This window comes from Haplochromis burtoni, unplaced genomic scaffold (assembly GCF_018398535.1).
Source record: "Haplochromis burtoni strain Fernald_Lab_line unplaced genomic scaffold, NCSU_Asbu1 Contig_246, whole genome shotgun sequence".
NCBI classification, from domain to species: domain Eukaryota; kingdom Metazoa; phylum Chordata; class Actinopteri; order Cichliformes; family Cichlidae; genus Haplochromis; species Haplochromis burtoni.
Window position 1 is genome coordinate 539237 of NW_024582607.1, and position 23093 is coordinate 562329.

General features: G+C 38.5%; 1 protein-coding gene across 2 annotated transcripts in view; it reads left to right on the top strand.

Annotated features, from left to right (window-relative positions):
* The first annotated feature begins 268 nt into the window (after positions 1 to 268).
* lamb2l (laminin, beta 2-like) overlaps positions 269 to 23093 on the top strand; it is a 50702-nt gene continuing 27877 nt past the window's right edge. The window contains exons 1-3 of one of the 2 annotated variants that reach the window (XM_005938085.3): positions 269 to 473; positions 12022 to 12077; positions 19474 to 19643. In XM_005938085.3, the coding sequence (XP_005938147.1) occupies positions 12047 to 12077; positions 19474 to 19643 (201 nt within the window). In that variant the 5' untranslated portion in view covers positions 269 to 473; positions 12022 to 12046. Of the gene's footprint in view, positions 474 to 1258; positions 10300 to 12021; positions 12078 to 19473; positions 19644 to 23093 lie in introns of those variants that run through there. The other variant, XM_005938084.3, reaches the window with a different exon arrangement.

A 23093-nucleotide genomic window follows, 5' to 3' on the forward strand; every position in this document is an offset into this window, starting at 1 on the left:
TTAAATCTGAAATCCACGTGGAATCCATAAGTAAATAAACAGTAAACATTTTCACTCCAACTTTTTTTTTTTTGCTTGCTTTCTCTTGAGCAAGTTTGACCTCTCACTGCAGGAAGTTCAACACTTTTCAACACTGAGAGTTAAAGTATAGAACTTTGCCTGTGGCCTTGGTCTCTGCGGGCGTGGTCGGGCTCTGTGAACGAACTCTACCTGCTCCTTCTTACCTGGGACTGCCTGACACCTCCCCCTGGCGGGGCTGAGCGCGCCGCCGTACCTCGTCAGGACCGAGGACCGAACTCACACAGGCAGTGCATCGAGCCGCTGCGGGACGAGCTCTGTTAGAGAGAGAGTGTGTGTGTGTGTGTCTGTGTGAGTCTGAGTGAAAGAAAACCAAAGAAATTTAGTTTAGCTCTGTATGTGTGTGTGTGTGTGTGTGAAGGAGCGAACAGAGCCAGCAGAAAGCTTCGGGGCAGGTGAGCTGTGTTAATTTTTGTCTTTCAAAACTTTTCTGTAAGGAAACTCCTCAGTGAAATCCAATGACTAACAACCACCAATGTCATACTGTTACAGTGAGCTTATGCTCCTCTGTTTGCTGAAGAGCAAGTTTATATAAACCTTGTCTTATTACTGTAGCCCAGGTGCTGCAGTAGTAAAACCCATGTAGGGGCTAAAATGTGACATTGAAGACTGCTTTTATGCTAAGGCTAATTAATCTTTGTTAGCGCTTAGCTTGCGTTAATGATTACGTAGTGAGAATAAAATCAAAGGAATTAAAAGAATCTATAAATGAATGAACTTTTCTGCACCTTGTAGATACATGTAGCCAGAAACTGTTGACTACTACAACTGCTACTGTAGGTATAACCCCTAAAAATGATCCAACTGCGTTTTGTGTTTCATGTTTGAGGCTGGATTTTTATATGGGTTTTTATTGGTGACGCTAAAGCAAGTGCAGCAAAATCCCTGTTAACATTCACTTAGATAATATGATAATATGTATCTAGACACTGGAGGTTGTTTGACATTTTTTCGTAGGAAAAATAGTTTCTCTCTGCTCTATTATATCTGATTTAAACGTGTATAGAAGAGTGTGCATCCAAAGTTTGATTCACTTATAACTGGTACTTCTATAGTGTCTTTCTTCGCAGTCAAGTGCTTAAAGTACTTTCAAGTGTCATTCATTCAATCTCACACACACACACACACACACACACACACACACACACACACACACACACACACACACACACACACACACACCGCAAGGTATTAGTTGTCATGTCAGGTGACCTTAGGAGGCCACAAGCTAGCACTAGCTAGTTCTAGTGCTGCTTCCAAGCCCAGATAAATGTTTGCTCCATGAAAGACATCCTGTGTAAAATCGGTGCCAAGTCCTAGATATGGATATGTTAGCATACCTGGGAAAAACCTGAACAAGCACACCTTGACTAGTCATAGCACAGAAAAAAATGTGTTCATATCATTTTTTTTATCATTAAATTGAAAAGCATATTTTGAGAATATTTGATCGCCATAGGGGAATGTATATATTTCTATTATGACTTTGATGAATATGAGCTTGTGTGTCCTGTAAAGTGATGGATGTGTGGACATGCTTTCTCACTGACACCACAAGTTTTCTTATGGCTGGGAGGCAGATTTCTGACACTCTTGCACACATTCCTGCCAGATTAACCAGCAGCTAAGATTAATGCGGAGCAGAGCTCATATTCAGCATCTAAAATAATGTGGTCAAACATTTGTTACAGCTACAGAGGTCATATAAAGAAGAAAAGACGGTGTTTGACAGTTACATTTCAGGAGCTTGACAAATATATTTGTTGGTACTGGCCCTTCATAATAGTGCTTAAGGAAGTGAAAAATAGTTAAAAAGAAAACTGTGCCATGGCACAGTTTCTTAAAGTGAGTGATTCCATTGTTTACAGTAGTCTCATAGTAATATTGTATCATAAAGAAGCAAAGAAATTAATTGAGCTCTGGTTTGTTGTTATTCTAATCTCCCCAGTTTTTCCTTGGCTGTCCCTCCTCTGTCTCATCTGTCTGTTAGTACCTGATTCTGTTACCATGTTGTTAATCTTCTTGTCTCTGTATTTTGATGGGTTTGTTATTTATTGTAAGGCCGTACAGAGTAATTATATAAAGACTTCTTTTTTATCTGTTCATATCAAGAAAAAAGCATTTAAATTACTGCCCTTGACATATTGTTCCTTGTAATTCAAAAAATGCTTTTTAGCATTAATTTCTTTTCATCAGCTTATCCTGGTATTGGCTGTGTTTGGAGGCACAGGGTCCCATGGCTCTTATAGGCTTAGTGTAGTTTTAATCAGGTTAGTACCTGGCCTGTCACCCTACTTCTATTTACAACTCTAACTAAGGGTTAAAAGGATCCATGAGCTACTCGGAGCTATAGTGGTAAACCAAGACATGTAAGAGAAACATATATTTGCTATCTGCTTTGGCTGATGGTGTACTAGTTAAAAATAGAATATGAAGTTTGTATTTTTAAGGGATTTTGTAGACCAACACTTTGGCATACACTCACTGGTTGATGACCTGGTTGATTCCAGGATGATTGCAGCCTCCAGCTGTGCAGTCATCATTGGTTATGGCTGCCTCTGATGGACACATCAACCCAGCATGTCTAAAGTAGTGTTCAGTAGGAGATATATTTAGACTAAATATTGGCAAAGACACTGGATAGGCTTCTTCCAGAAAGGCTGATGCTACTTTGGGAGTGTGGTAATGAAACATTTGCAGGTAGGGGTGTTGCCACAGAAAAGGCACAAGTGCAGACTGAAGAAACTCATCTCAGTACTTCTGTCTAGTTTTATTGCCACCAAGAATCATCAGATCAGAGGTGTTACTGTTCTGGACATGCAAGGTTGCAGGAACAGCTGGGATACCCATGACAGAATCCAGCATGGCAAAAACCAACCCTGCCTCAGTCAGCCTCACTTAGTTGTTACATTGTAGCACTGGTGACAATGTGGTGTCTATGCTGTTTCTTATATACTAATATGGCTGTTGTGCAACTGAACTTGTTATTTGCAGTCTAATGACAAGAATCAAAATAAAAAGGACTTGAGGAGCAATAACTGACAGAAGAGTGCAGATAGAACTAAACACAGGAAATGACACAGAATGAAAAGGCGTGAAACACTGAGGGAATATAAAGAGGTAAAAGTAAATAAGACTCAAACTGAAGATATTTAATACTAAATATCTATACAGAACTTGAAACACCAAAAACATAAAACATTGGATCAAAGGCTGAGGAGCATGACAACAGCCCTAGTTCTTTCATAAAAGAACTCACACATGGTTCATTTAACAGAGAACTGGGTCATCATTTCAAAGAGGAACTTGTATATGAATATGAAAAGTAATGGGAGGATAATGCAAAGAAAAAAAATCACTAAAAGTCTAAAAATGAATGACTATCCATCAAAGAAATAGCAAAGACCTTTGGTTTGTTCAGTTGAAAAAAAAAGTGGTGTAAAAATGGTATAAATCCAGTAGATTTGCAAGGTGAAGAAACAAAACTTCACCAAGTGAGTCAGCAATGTTTTTATGACCAATTTGTACCGTTCTTCTGATGGCTGTTTCAAATCATCTTAAACTGGGTTCTTGAACATCACAATGGGTTCACTGTAGTCACCAGGCCTCAATCTAACACAGAACCTTTGGGATGTGGCAAATCATGACCGCCAGCCCACAAATCTGCAGACGCTGTCATCTCAGTATTTGCAAATACATCAAGGATTTTCCAGCACCTGCGCCACGAAGACAAAGGGGCAGTTCCGAAAACAAAAGGTTGTCCAACTCATACTAGTAAGGAGTATCTAATAAAGTGTCACGTTAGATTACTTTTGTTTGCTTTTGTTTCTTAATACAAACCTATAAATAGGGCTTCTGTGCTCTTAGTCAGTCCAACAGAACAATAGGAATTTCAAATATTGTAATATAATAAAAACCTTTTTTTGCACTTTTATGTGCAAAAAATGTAGATGCCAATGAGCCACACAAGAAGCTGTGGAAGAAAAATTATTACAATAAGTGATAGAGATCTGGTAATTTTGCATTATCTGCATGGCTAGCCTTTGTTGTTGGAATTCCATGCATTGTGTTAGCTAGCCAAGGCTGACAGAAGTTGGAGGTACATTAATATGTGACACTGCACTTCTAATAGTTCACAGGTAACACTGTTGTCTAGTGAACTGCAGCACTCTCTCGGTTATCTCTATAGGCACTACTACAAAGGTGTTAATGCTGAGCCACAACCTCACAGCTGCCCTGTTCATCTCCACCTTGCGCCAACTAATCCTCGGTTTTTCTAGTCCAAACACGACTACGTTCGTTCGCATGTGTCTGCAACGCGCTGCAGGAGCTCCTCACTCGCTACTGTTTGGTCATGCCCTTGCGTGAGTTTTTGTCAGGCTTGTCAGACAGGCATGTCCCTTTGAGTTTATTTTGCTTTATATGGTAGAACACCAAAGACTTTGAACGATAACGCTCATTTCAGGTGATCTGATGCAGAATGTTGCTCGATTGTTTAGAGAGAAAAAACAAAATGTATCGGTTGTGTTTTGAAGGGGATCGCACGTTCACACTTCCCATTGTGTGTCTGTGTGTACACAGGTGGTGTGGAGCAAATGTAAGCCAAGCAGTAGGCGGTATTGGGTGTGCTTTATTTCATGCTTGTGTCAAGCAGCAGAGAAAATCTGGATAAAACTGTCTTTGATTGTGATCTTTTCTTTACTGTATAAAACGCGCCAACTGTCCAGACAGCATTATGAGATTTCCTTTGGCTCCCGGGGTGATGATCTGATGATTTATGCAGTGGTTTTGAAAGTCGTTTGAAGGCAGTTTTTCTTTAACTGAACTGTTTACTTTGAAGGTGTTCTGTGTGAGCAATTGGTGCCTACAATTGTTATAACATGTTATAACGTGAGACTGAAGCAATAGAGGCTTAAATGAGGTCAGTGAGCACCAGATGCTCTGAAATAAAGGGGCGAACATTGACTGAGAAGGGCTGAGGCATTTAAGGCCGCTCATCTATAAAGCTGGAATTGTTAACTCACCTCCAGCTATATGGTAATAGAAAACCCAGCTCATTCTATTAATCTAAATATTAAGTTAATTTCCTTAAAGGGTAAGATTTAATCGTGTCCTTATTATAAACAAGTCTCGACTTCCATCACAAACTTTTCCTGTAGGCTTTTAAAATGTGTTGCATTTTGAAAGATGTGCTCCAAATAACTTCACAGTGACTTCAACATAGGCTTAATTTGATCTGAGGAGACACAGTTATTGTGGCTTTAAGGGATGTTAAAGTAATTTATGACCAATATGACTCATGTCTTGCAGTTCAGTGCAAAAAGGCTTTCATGTATAATGAGTGGGATTGAACCAGTATTAACAAAATGGAAAGACATGATCTTATTTGATTCCTGCATACACAAAGTGATTTGGTGTATTTTTGGACAAGGATTCTATTAATATATTGTGTGTATTCCAGCAATGGACTTTCACATTTTTAATTAAATGTCTGTATGTTTTGTTGCGTTATGCTCTTATTTAACCTTGTATTTTTTATAGCTTGTATCCTTCATTTTCATACGGAACATCACTGTACATTAGACTAATTCAAGAGTGGTTTCAATCTTGTCTCAGTTCTTTGCTCTAAACATTTAGGCAGTATCATTAGAGGAAGTGAATTTGTACAAATTTAGGGAAAAAAGTTAAGCTGCTATATATGTAATGTGTATTTGTCTATATTGTATAGTTATGAAGCATGTTACAGTTGTAGTTCCAAAAATTATTAAATATCTGTCTCTTTCTTGTAGATCTTTTCTGATTGCAGATTTTCAGAATTCAGAAACAGCTTTTTCCATACACTCTTTTATAATCAAATATGTTGTGTCCCATCCCAAATAGGAGATCTTTCCTAAAGTTTTAAAGTCTGAGGGGCATGGTGTGAAATAGATTGCTTGTAATTCCTTCCTGAAAAACATTTCCTACAATATAATAGATTACTATGTAGGTGTTACTCTGTCTTTCTCCCACAGCCTGAAGGCATGCAGAGGGTTAGATTAATCAGTGATTCTAAAATGACAGACGGTGTGAATGCCAGCATGAATGCCTGTCAGTCTCTCTTAGCCCTGCTACAGACTGGGAACCTGTCTAGGGTTTTCCCTAACTGGGATAGATGCCAGCACCATAATAAAGATGATGGATGGATACCATTAATGTAAGTAGAACTTAACAGGATTCCAGGTCATTTGAGCCCACTCTACAGCAACCGAAGTAATGGCAGAGAAGTAATTTCTTGAAGAAATCGTTAATTTTCATCTCATTTAAAATTTTAATTGAGATTTGACCAAACAAAAGTATGTATGGTTTTTAGTTTTTATAAATGATTTAGATAATTTGATTACAGATATTAAAAAAAAGTTAAAATACACATTTGAATAAGCTAATAAACAGGGTGTAACAAATAACAAAAACAGTAACTAAGACAGCTAAATAAAGTAATTATTACAGAAGAAGAACACTGAAAAAGTTTAAAAATAGTCTGGCATAATGTGTGACATTAGTTGCTCTAAAATAAAGGTGATATATAAAACCCCACGCTGTAACCTTCTGCTTGAGCTCACATGTACTTCCCAAGATATGGAATCACACCGTTGGTTGCCCCAGGTATCCCACAGCAGCTTGAATGGCGTGGGGGGTTGCGGTGTAGGGGTGGGAGCAGTTTCCATTTACAACGTAAGTGAGGATGTAGATTTCCCGCAGATGTTTAATTCAAGCATGTTCACCTCCAAAGCGCTCTTGCTGAGACCTGAAGTTTGTTTGTTCTGCTCTGGATTTCACTCTTTATTTGCTCGGATTAGTTCTTCACGCTCCATCAGAGGTGGTTTTATATTCATTTATACGGGGTCAAAGTTATGTCAGTGATTCTAGGTATAAGTGGTCATAATTTCTTTATTTGATCCCACACACCCACCATAATTCAGTATTTGATGAGTAACCCTGGTTATTAGCACTGTGGTTAGCACTGTTACCTTAAAGCATGAAGGTCCTCAGTTCAATTCCACCATCAGGCCGGCGTCTGTTTGTGTGGGTTCTCTCTGGGTCCAAAGACATGCACTTAGTGAGGTTAGGTTAGTTAGAAACGTTAAATTGCCCACGGGTGCGAATGGGTGTTAGCCCTGTGACTGGTGACTTGTCCAGGGTGTACGCTGCCTCTTGCTAAGACAGCTGGGTAAAAAAAGGTGACATTTTCTTATCAAGAAATTATATAAATTATGTTCAAGGCCCTCTGCTGCTTTTTTTGTTTTATTGTCCTGCTTTAGACGACTATAACATTGCAGAAATGGGTTGTCTATGGGTTGTCTATACTACGGTACCATAAATATCGAGTCACCTGCCTGTTGGAAAGTAAACTTCCTCCAGGAAATGATCTGATCCCATTTTCAGCCCAACCTTGTTTTACAGCATGTTAACAACAGTGCCTCAAGCTGCAGTGTGTTGGCAGCAGTGATTTCAGTAGTTCGGCCTTCATTTCATGTGTACACAAACTCACAGACACACACACGCACAGAGTCAGGCTTATCATGTTATGGTTTTCAAGGATATGGGAACCTGGGTTTGTTTGGACTTGAGTGTAGAGATTCCTTGGCTTTGTCCGACCGCTATGCAGGAGTTATAGTGGTGGCACTGAACTTTCTGCAGGGTCCGTCTTATCTGTCCTATTGTAGAGATTGTGTGCTTGTCTGTGCCAAAGTCTTTGCTCAAGGTCTTTGACTGCCTGCAGTGAAACCTAACCAAAGACCTCTAAGTGTGATGATCATTGTCTTATTTGTCTACTTTAAGAAGAGTTCCAGGTTCAGTTCCTATTGCTTGCATATTCATAACAATGTTTTTCTTATATTTAAATACATCCATAAGAGCTTGCTACTTACAGCCTAAAACTGGGACACTTTGACCTATATAAAAATTTAAAAAATGAATAAAATGATGAAAGTCTGAAAATGTCTGTACATGCAGCTGAAACCACTGTCATAGACCCCTAAGTTGCCAATCTGATTTATTTTACTGTAGTTTTGTCTAACACCCAGACGCCCGCATAGTTGGATTACAAGAGGATTGCAAGATATACGTTAAAAAGAGCTGCAGGCTAGAGTGTTAGAGGCATACTTGCAATTCTTTTTAATTTTTGATCTGCTCTTTTTTCTTTAGTTCTGTGAAAGTAGTGTCTTTGAATAATATGTTGCATTTATTTTCAGGGGGATCAAATTCTCAGATGTTTGTAGAATTGTAGTTGAAGTTTTCAGTAATTGATTTGTGAACTCTTACAGCAGATTAAGAAACCGCATTGAAGTCACTACTAGTTACACTTGCCACGTACGTGCTTACTGTGTGTTGAGACGTATCTCGCTCTTTTAGGAGAGGTGAAAGGTCACATCAGCAGAGAGCTGTGATTGTGAAAGCTGCTTTGTTCTGTGCTGCAGCTTTTAAGTTGTCGCGCCTGAATCACACACATGCATGCAGGGGCGTAATTTTCAGATGGGTTAGGGGGGTTATGACCCCCCTCCCAATAATCAGACCCAACCAATATAACCCCATATATGCCTAAATAGGCTGTTGATTTTCTTTACTCATTTCAGGTATTACCAGCAAAATAGTTCAGCACAAAGTTACGCTGATGTATGCATGCACATGACCCACACACACTCATTTCAAATGCACATGCGTACTATCATGCATCTTCATGCACCTTTCTCTTAATCTATTCACAGCAGCAGAGTCACTTCTGTGATTTGAATGGAATTGAACTCTTTGACCTTATGCTTATGCTTCAGCTCAGTTTTATTTTCAAATCCTTTATTTTTTCAGTGGTTAGGATAAAAAAGGAACAACAAATTCTCAGCACATGCAATTTTGTGATTATACAAGTAGTTGGTCTTGTTTTAAAATTAAACTTTATTTTTAGAATAAAATAATCCTCTTTCTGGTAAATTGTTGATGAGAAGAAGATTATTGGCACGGTGTTATCTTTCCTGCTAAATATCAAGCTAAAGCAAGGAGCTAATTAGCAGTGCAACAGATTGACAACCTGTCCTTTCGCCCTGACAGCTGGATTGACAGCTGCATCTGTGGATGGATGGGTGAATGCTGCTTACAGGTTTGAAAAGTGAAACCAATGCATACATATCATAAACTAACATTTTTTTTATGTCAAATAGGGGCAACCCCTCTGGTCGCCAAAAGAAGTTTGTATAGCCTTTATTGTCACATGTCCAAAATGACATATGGGTTAATTTCATTTGGTTTGTAGTCACATTAATGAAAAAAACAAAATTAATCCCAAAGACGTTTCCTTTATACTTTGAAGAGATTTAGTCGGTCGCTTTTATGTTATTTAGTCATTTAGTTTGTACAGCACCTGACCTGAATATTTGGGATTTCTACCATAGAAAATTTCCTCTAAAATTTGCTCTTCGGTATTTTGGTGGACTTGTTATAATTTAATGCAGAGACAGGGCTGATCAGAGTAGATGTGAAAAATTCATCTTCTGCGTCGTTCTTCTTTCTAACTTCCATTGAAATGCTGTTATGGAGTCGCCTAGTTTGTATTAAGCTAAACTGATCAGACTGCCGGTACCACTCTTCTCAGTTTTTTTTGTCATTATTTTCCTTATTTTTGACATTAAATTTTCCCTCCTCTTCCTCTTCCTCTCGTCTTCCTCTTCCTCATTGAACTGTCCCTCTCGCTCTTTTTCTCTGCCCTCATCTTCCTCTCTCACCATTCACTCTTCCAAGTGTCCAGAAGAAAGGGGTGGTGCATTCCAAAAGCCTGGAGACCATTCCCTTCTTTCAGGCAGTGGCCTGTAGACTGACAGTGAAATTAGAATAAGAATAGCTGCCCATTCACCCCAGTGCCCTAGTGACGGGCTGGAGGGAGAGCAAAAAAGAGGGAGTGGGAGGGACGAGTGGAATGAAGGGGGTCCCTCAGACACGTTGCGTTCCAATTGGCCGGTGGCGTTCCCTGTGTTTTTACATCGCTGCCGTCAGTTGCACTTTCAAGTTTGTTTTACACATTTTGCCGCACATACACACTGCACATGTGCATGCATGCGGAAATGTACACATTGGGGTCCAAGGCTTGAACACGTGCACTGGAATACAGGAATCTACGCACTGTCAAGCAGGTTGGCCTTCAGTGAGCAATTCTGACCACGCTGTGCAGAGCAGAGTGAGGTGACCCATGGCTGTGTGAGTACAAGGCTGCTCTCAGTTAGTTGGATTCACAGTTGTGTTTTTGTTGTTATTTTTTTAAGATAGGTTTTTCATTTGTGTAATATCAGCTAAACTCTGAATATATTTTGGGTATTTCTGTAGCTTGTGGCAAAGAGTTCAGATTAAAAGGCAACCTCGTGCTGTCGCCACTCATGTGGGCCACTTGTGTCTAAACTGTAAACTTTTAATCATGTAGCTGTTAAAATTTAAGATTAGTGCTAGTGCTAGTGTTGTTTTTTTTTCTTTGTTTTAACTCTTACCAAATGGCTTTTGCTAGAATGTAGTTTTGATCAAAACTGTTTATTGTCATCTTCATGCCTCCATGTAGATCTTGGATGGGTTAAATATAATATTACTGATTGACAAAATACCTCTTTGCAACTCTGCAGTGGCAAACAGGCATTATGATTCTTTGCAGATCTTCCCACTCTTAGACTGTGCAGTAAGTGGCCCCTCACTAACAGGGATCTAGTGTTTTTGGGACTTTTTTGTTTTTGAAAAAAAAAGAAGCACATCCATCTTACCTTTGTTGTAAGCCCATGAAGTTATGTGATTGATGGAAAGATGACTGTATGCCTTCTGCATTAATAACTAGTTTATATGCTCTTGATTTTAAACAAAACGTGTAAAATAAATAGATTTTTTTGTATTATAGATAATAATCCAGCATTTTGTGTTTCCATTTTTTACTTGAGCATCCTACCAGTTCCATCGTCTAGACAGTAAATAGTGTCACATGTAAAATTCTGGTAGTGCATGAAGCAATATATTATTGCAGTTATAAATAATAAGTATACTATTTTCTTTACAATCTAGCTCACCAAGTTGAGTAGTAAGGCTACTGCAGAGGCCCTGGTTCAAATTTATCCCAGGTTGTTTATTGTGTGTCTTCTCCCTTTATGTCTCTCTGCATGGATGTCTTAATAAAGGCAAAAAGTTTGCATTTAGGCAGCAGCTAAACTGTTCTAAAACGATATGCATATAACAAAGAAACCCTGCAAACAGTCTCTTTTTACATTTTGTTTATCATGAGAAGCAGACCACACATAGTAGAAATTTTCTCTACCAATACAGAAAACTTGATACTTTTTTTCTTTAGAGATCAATAAACTTTTTGTATCCTTTGATATTTTTCACATGCACAAAAAGTATCTCCTGGATTAGCAAGCAAAGTTGAGCTTTCTGGGCAATTCTTTCATATTGAAAATCTTTGTGGGGCAATAAAATCTGTCTCCCTTTTAACTAAGTAGGTTTATGTAGGGCGAAAGAAATCAAGGATGTGACATGCTTTCTAAATACACTTAGTCTTTTCATTTATTCTGGTCATCTTGCCTTTTTGATAACCACTTTTACTTATCTCAGAGTAACATTTCAGACTATCTAACATGAGCAATGTAGACACTGGTTGGTTCTTTTCAGTCAAGACCATCTATCTTTCCCATACTACTACATCACAGCAAAGCCTGGAGGTTGTGTTGTAACATCAGCTGTTACCACAGCACTGAGTAATTATTACTCCAACCAGCCAAGACCATTGTTAAGATCTGTAAGGGACTCTACCACCTGCCTTGACTGACAGTGGTTAATACTCTACTTTAGTTTATGGACAAACAATGCCTCTGTGTATTGTGGTGTTTTACTGTGGCCTAAATGTTTTATTGATTTCTTTCTCTCACAAATTATTTATGTGTGTTACAGGCAAAGAGACAGCCTGTTGTCCATCATGAATGTTCATCTGAGCCTCCTCATGCTGGGTGAGTAGAAGTCAGACATGTGTTTAGTCTTTTTCTGTGGGGTGAACAAATTCCTCGACTTGTGTAATAAGTACTGAGCTCTCTTAGCAAGAGCTCCGGTGTGCAGTGACCAGGACAGAGTGTTTATTACCTCTACTCCCAGGAACTTGTTACCATCTCCACTATCATGCTGTTGATAAGGAGTGGTGTGTTACTGCCCTGGCCGCTCCTGAAGTTGACAACGAGCCCTTTGATTGTAATACAGCATCTGCATGTTTGTGTTTTTATCATCCAGATGTGCTTGGCTCTGTTGTATTACAGAGGAGATGGCATCTTCCGTAAAGTGATTTGAGCGGTATGCAAACTGTAGTGGGTCAAATGCAGGAGGGAGGCTGGAGACAATGTGTCTCTCAAAGCACGTCATCATAAAAGGAACACTGTGGGGCAGTAGTCATTGAGATGAGTGACTGTGGGTTTTTGATGCCAGCAGTCTTAAAGCAGGAAGGTACAACAGTGGTCCAACAACAAATTGAAGATGACTGTGAGAACTGACATTAGCCGGTCATCACTGTTCCTGAGCCCCTGTCCTGGCATATTAGGACTGCTTATGTTCACTCTCCTCAAGGTCTTTCAGACATCTAGTTTATCTTGTTAAATAGGTAAATAGTGGAGAAATGTGTTTTTGTGTGTACGGGGAGAATGGGGCTGGGGCAATTGTCTCTGCCAGTCTTTCTGTAAAGTCACTGCATGCCACTTCCTCATAGGACCTTTATAAAGTAAACTCACTTCTTATTGTAACAGCCGATGCCTTAGGCATTAAAATATTTCCTCTATTGTCATATTCTGAGTAAATTTAACACCAGAACCGCAGGTTCAGAATAGACAACATAATCTTCAGTGTACACTTAGGATGAATTCCTTCTCTGAGGGAAAATTCTTTGAGATGTTTGTTTAGAATTAAATTTAAAAAGATTCCTGAAATCTGCCATGATGGTATTTGTGGAATGATAGGCCACTGACAGGAGAGCTAAATCAGAGGACTTGCAGGCCTAATAGTACGGTTGTGCGATACTTTTTAGGGCCACACAAGAGCATAGCCACCATTTCACTTGTAAGATTTACCCCCTGGTTAGTTATGCTGTACTTTTATAAGTTAAAGGGAAATTGTTATATATTTTTAGCCACTCACACACATGACAATAAAGACTGATTACATATTTTATGCTTGCCATTCCTAACTCGCCTATTCTCAGGTATCTGGGTCAGTCTCTATGTTGTTTATTAACTGGAGGAAGGAACCATTCATACGTGCAGGGTCAGAAACTAAACTTTAATAATAGTGAGCATGAACTTTGCTTCATCTGGTGATACATATTTGTGAATAAATGAAAGCATGGAAGGATCAGTTTAACAATCATTGAATATCTAGGATGGATGATAATTTACTTAAAACCTTTCATATTTTAATATTTGTAAATATTGTGTAAATATATAAAGGTATATGTAAATATGTCTGACCTCTGCATTAAATATCCTGCAACAGTTAGTGAGTGTGCTTCCAGGAGATGAAGCAAGTTTAGAACTTGATGTTGTTGCTGACTTTCAAGCTCTGTTTTTTCATATATCTTTGCATATATTTATTACATACATATATTTTACCATTAACTGTCTTCTTTGTATTCACTCCATTCACTCCATTCTTCATCATGCCCTCCACACACAAAGCACTTTTTTCCCAGTGGAAAAAAAGATAAAGGAGATGAAGTAAATGAGCAGTTCTTCAAGTGCAGCTCCATAATAATAATAATAATAAAAAGGACATAAAAAGAGGTACACTTTACTCACTTTACTCAAAGCAAGAACCTTGACAAGAAGGCTGTTCTCGAAAAAATGTATTTCTTGCCAGGAAAGAAGCTCTGAAAAGCAAAACTGGTTAAACATTTATATTTAAAAGGAACTAAAGCTGCAGCCACCTCACTGACTTTCCATTTACTATCCTGTCGGTCTTAATTAAGTGATACCCTCCCATTCCAAGAATCTAATATATTCTGGTGAAATGTAGAATGTTGACTGTAATCTTTTGAGAGGACCAACAAATTTGCATCAAGGAAAAAAAACTTACTGTAGTTCTTTTTACAAGAATACTGAGTGTCAAAAAACAGCCAGGTTAAGAATGTGCCTCGCACAAACAGCAGCTGGTTTGCCTCCATGTGATTATATGTAGCACTGGCACATGGCAATGAAACCCACACCATCCACTTGAATACAGCCTTATCGCAGGAATGCAGGAACATGAGGAAAATGTTATTCATGACAGAAAACATTCCTGGTGTTAGATGCGTAGACATAAGTGATGCATACACAGATAGTACAGATGCTTAAAATTGCTGCCACCAGCCTGTTTCCAAGCCGCTACGAGTCCTCCATCCTTCTCCTGCAGCATATCTACTCTTCTCTATGAACATGTCCCCCTTATTCAATTGTTATTTCCCAAGAGACTGTTTTTTGCTGATCGCAATATAGTCCATACAAACTGTTGATCAAGTATGGAAAATGTAAAATGGTCGGATAAAACTTGCAGCCAGTTTGACATTTTGTACAAATACAGCCACTTAAAATGGCCAGCTTATTCATAGCAGAACAGCGGTGGATCGTTGACTGATCCCAACTGTGACGCTGTCAGCACTGATCCCGTAGAGCAGGGGTGTCAAACACCAGTCCTCGAGGGCTGGTGTCCTGAAACACACCTGAATAAAATGAGTAGGTCATTAGCAAGACTTTATAGAACTTGACTGCAAGCTGAGGTGACAATTCAGCCATTTGATTCATGTTACGGCAGCTTATGAGTGAATGAACATGGTGCAATAAAAGTACACAACCCCAGGTCAACCCATGCTCATGTCTGCTAATGCGATTCTAGAATTTTTGTGCAATCGCCCCTCTTTTGATTTTGTGTTAATTTAGAAGCAGGAAATTAGAGATCATACAGATCTTTATGTATTTGACACATTGCTGCAGTTTAACTGATTGGTTTGTATCATCTGGCTTCATGGATATAAGCTGGGTATCATCTGCATAGCAAAGAACATGTATCCTATGGGTTCTGATAATATTACCTAAGGGAAGCATTGTGTAATGTAAATGGAAGTGGTCCCAGCACAGACTCCTGTGGAACTTTGTGACTAACTTCTGTGCATGTGTAAGAATGTGCATGCACAAATTAGAGTCTATTACATGGATATGATTCATACTACTGAATTCCTTTAAATCCATCTCTGTAGTAGAATATTGTGGTCAGCAGTATTGAATGTCTAACGGGACAAGCACAGAGATGAGTCTGCTGTCAGATTCTATGAGAAGATCATTCATATTCTTCACTAGTGCTGTTTCTGTACTAAGTTAGCTCAGTTAGCTGTTTTACAACTACTCTGTCATTTTTGATAGTGTAAGTTTTAAGTATAAAGGTAGGCACTGCACAGGTGTATTATTTGTCACCTAATTATATTAATAGAAAGGCAGTTATGAAGATGGGAATTATCCACAAGAGACCAAAATAACTGGTGAAGTTGATACTAAACACTACAATCATTATAATAAGATGCTTCAATGCAATCAGCCACAGTCACACAGTAATTGTGGGTACTGTGAGTATAAATGCATTTGCAAATAGATATACAGTATTAAAAAAAGTCCTCAACAATACACACACTGAAGTCTTACATGCTAGTCAGGGCAGGTAAAACCAAAGTGTCTGTAGCCCACACAAAGAGAAAGATCCACGCTATTGTCATATCTGAGGTGCTAGAAGCATCTCAAAAATTAGTCTGCATAGGATGATGACTTTGCCTTGTAATTACCAAAGCAAACACAATTTTCTACCCTATCTTACACAGATTGAGGAAAGACATTAGTCAGAGCACTTTTGAGAGTGGCTTATATTCAGTAGCATTCTTTGCATGTGTGGTCTCCTTCAAAACACAAACTCAGTCATTAATTAAAACACAGGCTAAATCAGTACTGAGGTATACATGCCTAGACAGAGTGTTGGGACATCTGAATGCTGCTTTTATCATAGTCTCTATCAGTCTTTATATTTCCAATAAAAGTGTCGTTGTCGTGCCAAATTTTCCCTTTTAAAAAGAATTGCCCTTTTTTGAAAACCTGATGTAGGTAATTATCAGAGTACATTAAATGCACATTTTTATTTCTTTGCGCGGCGTGACGTGTGACGTGACTCAATTTTAATTTGGATTCTCATATTTTGTTTTACTCTAAAGCCAAATTTATTACAATGTCTGTTAAGAGGGTTTCCATGTACGGTGTTTTATGGTGCCTCACCTTGGACAGGTTATTTGATCATACCTTTAAAGTGAGGTCAGGTGAAACTCAGTTATACCTCTTAGTCATACTCTCTGTGTCTGTATCATTAAATAGTTATCAGAGTAGTGAACTGGAACATAACTCTAATTTTTAGCTGCGCCAACAACAAATATAAAGTTTAAGGTTTTTCTGCTTCTGAAAGAATGTAATCTTTTTATTTAAGCTTAAAACATGGTTTACCTTCCTGCATGTATGTAAGTGTGTTTTATGTTTGTCCAGGGTGTGTCTGCTCTTTATCAGCAATCCACAGGTTTGCCTTGCAGCATGTTTTTGTACATTTCTGTATGTGACCATTGTACATGTTGTGGCATTTTAAATATAAACCTCTTTCCTTTTGCTTTAACATGTTCTGCAATGCCAATATGCTAAAAGCTTATTGTGGCGGTACTACAGACTATTCTGTGTAGAATAGTCTGTAGTACCGCCAGGCATTGTTAATGTTTCACTGGAATTCAGAAAATCTTCCTCTGTTAATCTTGTACTTGAACTGATTCCAAGACATTGTGTATGTGTCTGTGTGTACAGAGAGATTGGAAGAGCTGTAGTCTTAGTTACTTTGAACTGAGTAAACCAGAGAATCTTTAGGTTTTGAAAGCAAATATTTAATGTAAAATGATTTCCACAGTTGTCTTTTCAGCTACAAAATGTAATTGGTTTACTCTACAGTATGCATACTAAGCATACAAAAGGATTTCCCCAGTTTTAATCTGGAACAAATCATGGGAGCTAGATCTGCAGTTTACTTTTTGAAGATCTAATGAGGAAACCTGACCTTCAGCTGAGAGCCAGTAACATTGTCACTACTGTGATTCTGTCATTGAAACTTCAGAAGAGCAGTCTGATGCCTAAGTGTTTTGGCTTGTGAATCTAATATGAAGATCCGCTACTGTAACAATATCTCTGTCTTTAAAGTGGAAATGCACCACGTATTTCACTGAATACAGTATTTTTTAACACAAAACATCTGCACCCTTTATATCAAAATCAATCTGGGTAAGGGAGCAGTGTCCTTTGTAGCCAGTAAGGTCAGTAACAGATTTGTCTTTTTTTATAGTTTCTAAATACGAAAGGCCATGATGAAACTTTCGTTTACATTCATTTGATAAGTTGTTATTCCCCAGCATGATCTAACAAATCTCTAAGGTCTTCTTCTAATGCCAGGAATGTTTGGTTTTGTCAGTCTTCCAGTGCTTTAATGATGTTTAGTGAGGCTTGTATGCAGGCTCACTTAACTTGCCTTCTCATGCTTTGTACAGAATTAATCCAAAGCATTTTAGAGTGGAATGCGTTGTCTGTCTCAGAAACTTTCTGTTAATGATGATGCAGAGATATTCTGTGTTAAGAAAAATAACCTGACGTCTGACAGTCTCTGGGAATTCTGATGCCATTTTTCACACTATTGCAACGCTATTGATGATTGATGTGAACACAGAATGAAACTCTTAATTACTATTCTTGTGATTTACTGCATGTATTGCTTGAATAAACCTGTTGGGATGTCTTTGTCTTGTCTCCCTTCCCTCACCCCATCCGGGCAGATGTCTGCTCCTCCCTCAGCCTGGTTCTGCTTCTTGTTAGAAGGGAGTTTTTCCTTCCCACTGTTGCCAAAATGCTTGCTCATAGGGGGTCATATGATTGTTGGGGTTTTCTCTATTTTCTTTGTGTTATTGTAGGGTCTTTACCTTACAATATAAAGGGTCTTGAGGCAACTGTTGTTGTGACTGTATAAACACATTGAATAGTCAGGTGTACAGGGGTTCCTAATAAAGTGCCTAGTTACTGTCAGTCACATTAGAGAGGATGCTTTTGAGTTCATTTTAAACCATCTATATCTTTCCTGTTTGCTTTCTTTAGATCAACAGGATGAACAGCTATCTCTCATCTTTTATGTCTCTGTGCTCCGAGATTATCAAGCTTTGGCTTTTTCTTTAAATCAGACAAGAAAGGCATGTTTTTTTATTCAAAAGTGTGACAAGAAAAGTAGAACTCAAAAAGAGAAAAACTGTTTGACAGTGAGCATAATGGAACACATTCAAATACACAAAAACAGATGGCAATGATAGAAACTGGACTATAAACTGATTACATTTTTAAGAACTGTTATCAACACATATACTGAACATGGATAGACAGTGCATTTGATTGTGAGTAGCAACCTCCAGAGCTTAAAAATATTCATGCAAACATAGCAAAAACTGCAATTTCTGCATTTACCACTTGAGTCTAAAAGCGCGTCAAACCCTGTAGACTGCCATGTTAAGGTGCCGAACTTTACACAATTAAAAATTATGATCACATTATAAGAAATTGATTGTTTGACCCATTTATTAAAATAGTTTCAAATAACCTACCTGTATGAAAAATTGCTTTAAGATTAAGGGCATGGCTGGTTTAGCTGATAACTCTGCTCAGAGTCAGTCAGGACACTGAATTGGGCCTTTTCAACATGTTTGTCCCTTTTTGAGCAGTTGTAAATGACTTCTCTGACAAATAATATGGTCTTCTTGGTGGTAGAGAACTCCAAGAATTTTGTGCTTGAGCTTTGTTCAATGAAATGCTGGTATTTTATTAATCTTTCACCTATCAGAAGTGGCTAATATATACATCAACATTGCATTATGGATGTGCACATTATGGAGCTTATTAGTATTAGTTAATAACCACTCCACCCTCATGTCCAAATACGGTCACTTGTGGTTAAAGCCATCAGACACAAGCCAAAACGCTCACACTGATGCTTCTGTGCCCATCCATTTAGACAAAGTTTCCAACATGGCTTTCTGTAGATTCAAGCCGTCAAAAGGTCTAGTTTGCTCATATGTGATTCAAAGCAGAGGTTTACTTGGCAGTAAAGAAGTAAACTTTATGACTGTTTAATTCTTTCCAGCTTTTTGGGGGGCGATTTGAGATTTGTGATTCTTTTAAATACAAGAAAAATATCTAAATTAGTGGAAACATTGTTAGTGTGAAGCTGACTGTGATTAATGATTCTGATGATTCTGTTTTCTGTTTCTACCATCCATTAATCCATGGCCAGCTGTCTGTGTATTTGGACAAGAGCTCCCATCAAGCCCTCATGGCTGCACTGAGGGAAGCTGTTACCCTGCAACAGGAAACCTCCTGATTGGACGTGCTGTCAATCTAACGGCCACCTCTACTTGCGGCCTTAATGGACCAGAGCGATATTGTATTGTCAGTCATCTGCAGGTCAGTCACACACAAACTCCTGAATGTAAAGTGTAAAGAGCGAATACAAAGAGCATACCCACATTCATTCTGAGCATGAATTGGGAATAAGTGGTAATAGCTTCTCATTATATTTGAAGATCCAGGTAATGACAGACCACACAAGTACATCGTTTTCTTCCTTTATTTGAATTTACCGATTGATTTTTCTACAGCTGTTTTTTTTATATGCACTCTGCTTGACTCTCACTCATCACATTGCCATTTCCCTCACAATACATGGCAGACTGAGTAGTGCAAAGAAAAATGAGTTGGCATGTCCTGTCTATAACACATTCATCCATCTTCATCGTTCCCTCTGCACTACTCCATCTTCAATTGTTCATTTGTCTGTTTGTTTGCAGCCTTGTTTCAATGAGCAACACTCGCTGCACAGGCCCCAGGTGTAGATACACAAGTCAGCCACACCTTCTTTACCTATATGCTTTCACCTCTCTCTTTCTCTTTTTTGTATGTTTTTTTTTTTGTGGAGCTATGCTAATACACATGTATATGATGCGGATGTTTTAGTGAAATAAAGCAGCTGCAGTTATTCAGGACAAAATGATGTTATAGTGTTCATTTCTGCAACGTGCACCTTTTTTTTCCTGTTTACAATAATACGTCTCCCAGCATGTTCACCATGCTGTTGTCGTTTACGCTGCCTCCATTCATGCATTTCCGTTCGTCTGCATGTATGTGCCTGCTCTTCCTTTGCCTCAGGGTAGGAATATTCACCACATTCAACTTCCAGCTCAGCAAGACAGCCTTCTACTGCAGTGATAGGAAAGGTATAGGGTTCAGATTGTAATCAGTCACAGTATTTAATGTGTGTTTATGCTGCTTGTGTTTTTGACTCAGTGCTTTTGACTTTCAAGTTCTGTTTATTATTCATTGTTCTCTGTTGATTGTTAGCTTGCTCTTCATTTCTTTTTTTTTTATCACCCCTCAGCTGTAAAAGGCTGGTGGAGTTTTGTTTTCGGGCAAGTGGCTAGGATACCTATGTTTGTAAATCCAATAACTTGCGGCATCTACTAAAAATCTCTGAGAAATCTGCATCTCAGCGACTACTAGGAGGCTTGGGTGTAGCACTGGCGGTTCTTACCCAGGTTTTCTGTACTGCAATGGTTGTTCACTTCACTTTTTCTTTATTTTTATTTCTGTTGGCTGTAAAAAAATCTTACAAATTGTATTTTTCTCTAAGAGTTAAAATATGATCCAAAACAGGACACGTGTTTGATGACCTTGTATAAAATTTGTACATAGACAAATTCTCTGTTTGTGTCAAGCGGCGGCTGTGTGAAGGCAAGAGAGGACCCAAATGCACGGCTCTAGACACACAGGGATGAACTCAAAGGCAGGTCTTTATTAACAGGAACATAAGAAGTCATACAAACACTATACTGGGAGCAACTAAAGCTGAGGCGCTGGGAAGACACGGTAAATGCACACAACCTAGAGGGACGACGCAACACAGAACAAAGGGACACTCTGACATAAATACACAGAAGGTAACGAGGGAAGTGGGAACACACGGGGAACACAGCTGAAGACAATTACTCATGACCGAGCAGGGAGGACACGAAACTGAAAATACTGACACCAAGATGTGGACCTTAAACACAACACAGTACACAGAGATGAGCACAGAGAGAGAGAGGCAGAGAGAGAGGCAGAGAACAAGGATGAATACGAGGGGATGAGGAGAACACAGAACACAAAGGACAGGAACAAACCAGAACAAACACCACAATAAAAGCATGGACACAGGGGGAATCCAAATACCAAACCAAACAATCCAATGGACATAAGGAACAAAATACAAAACTACAGGAAAACTAAGAACACTGGGTCAAAATGACCCAGGACCATGACAGTTTGAGTTATGTACTGTATGTCCAGGTGGAGACACAGATCCCTTTGAGGAAGGTATGAAGGAGCATGAGGGCCAAAGAAATTAAATGAACATGAAACATGAACATGAAATGAATGTACAATAATAAAATACATTTTAGTTTTTTGCACGTTGAAATGAATTTCACTGGATTTTTAAAATTGTAATCTTTTCAAAATTAATATAAATTTTGATAATAACGTTAATATTTCCATCACCTCTTTCATTGGATTGCATAGGGGGAATCCCTGGATTACCTTAGCAGGTGGATAGCCAACTTTGTGTGACTGCTTATTGTGATTGCTGAGTTTAGTTTAAGTGAATCCAGATAACAGAAAAATACCCTTGTCGTGTTGAACTTGTGTTGTAGTACAGGGCCTTGTTCATCATTTCCCGCCGAGCTGTGTTTTATTTCTCTAAAAATGAACACTGGCTAGTGTATGTGTTAGTTTAAATTGCTTCAGTTGCGCTTTGTTATTCATTGCACTGTTTGTCCACTGTTGAGTTCCCTTTTTATCTTCTGTTTGGATATGTAGGCATTGTTTTTCTTTTTTTGTTGGATTACTGCCTCAAAAAGGTTTATTTATTATGCTTATTAATTTGGGTCTACCTTCGGATTACACTGTTCCCACTTTGTGTCATTGAAGATTCAAATGCATTTAGGAGCTGCACGCACACCAGTTGTATTAAAAGACTTTCAGAAATTGAGAAGAAAAAGGAAGAAAGTCATAGAGAGAAGATTGTGTGCAGGAGAAAGAATAATATGAATTTCACTTGTGGGGCTGAGGTAAAAAGAAACACAAATGATGAATCAAAGTGGTAGTTAATTTTAAAAAAGTAAAACAATCTCTGCATTATAGCAAAACAATGTTCTCAAAACAGCATCAAACCTAGGTGGGTGCATCGCTGACCACGACTGACTAATTAGTGATAAATATGAGCTGATCACAGGGAGTGAGGCTCGCCAGCTACAGCTTTAAAGTGTTTTTGAAATGTGTTGTCCTTACATAGCAATCCACAAAAATAAAAATAAAAAGAATTCACTTCAGTTATTCTCCCACCACTGTCACCAAAACACCCCCAAACCATAACATTTCTATGCTTGCTGGAAAGATAACCATTCTTGTAATGTATGCTGTATGTTATTTTTCCTCTTGCTTATTAGCTCAGGGCCTTCTCATTCTATTTTTGTTATAGTCATTTTGAAGGTTTTGGTTATTACCTACATGTATTAGTCTTTATCTTATAAGACTAAAGGAAAAAAACCCAACAATATTCTAAAGACCTCCACATGGTATAATGATAGCTGCAGAGGTAGTGGGTTGACGTACCTACCAGCGCTCATTCAATCAAATCATTGCTTTAAAAAAATCAGCACAACAGTTTTTCAGTTTTTCTAAAGTAATTAGAAAAGGCTACTTTATATATGTGTGCACATGCACATGGATATACAGTGGGGCAAAAAAGTATTTAGTCAGCCACCGATTGTGCAAGTTCCCCCACTTAAAATGATGACAGAGGTCAGTAATTTGCACCAG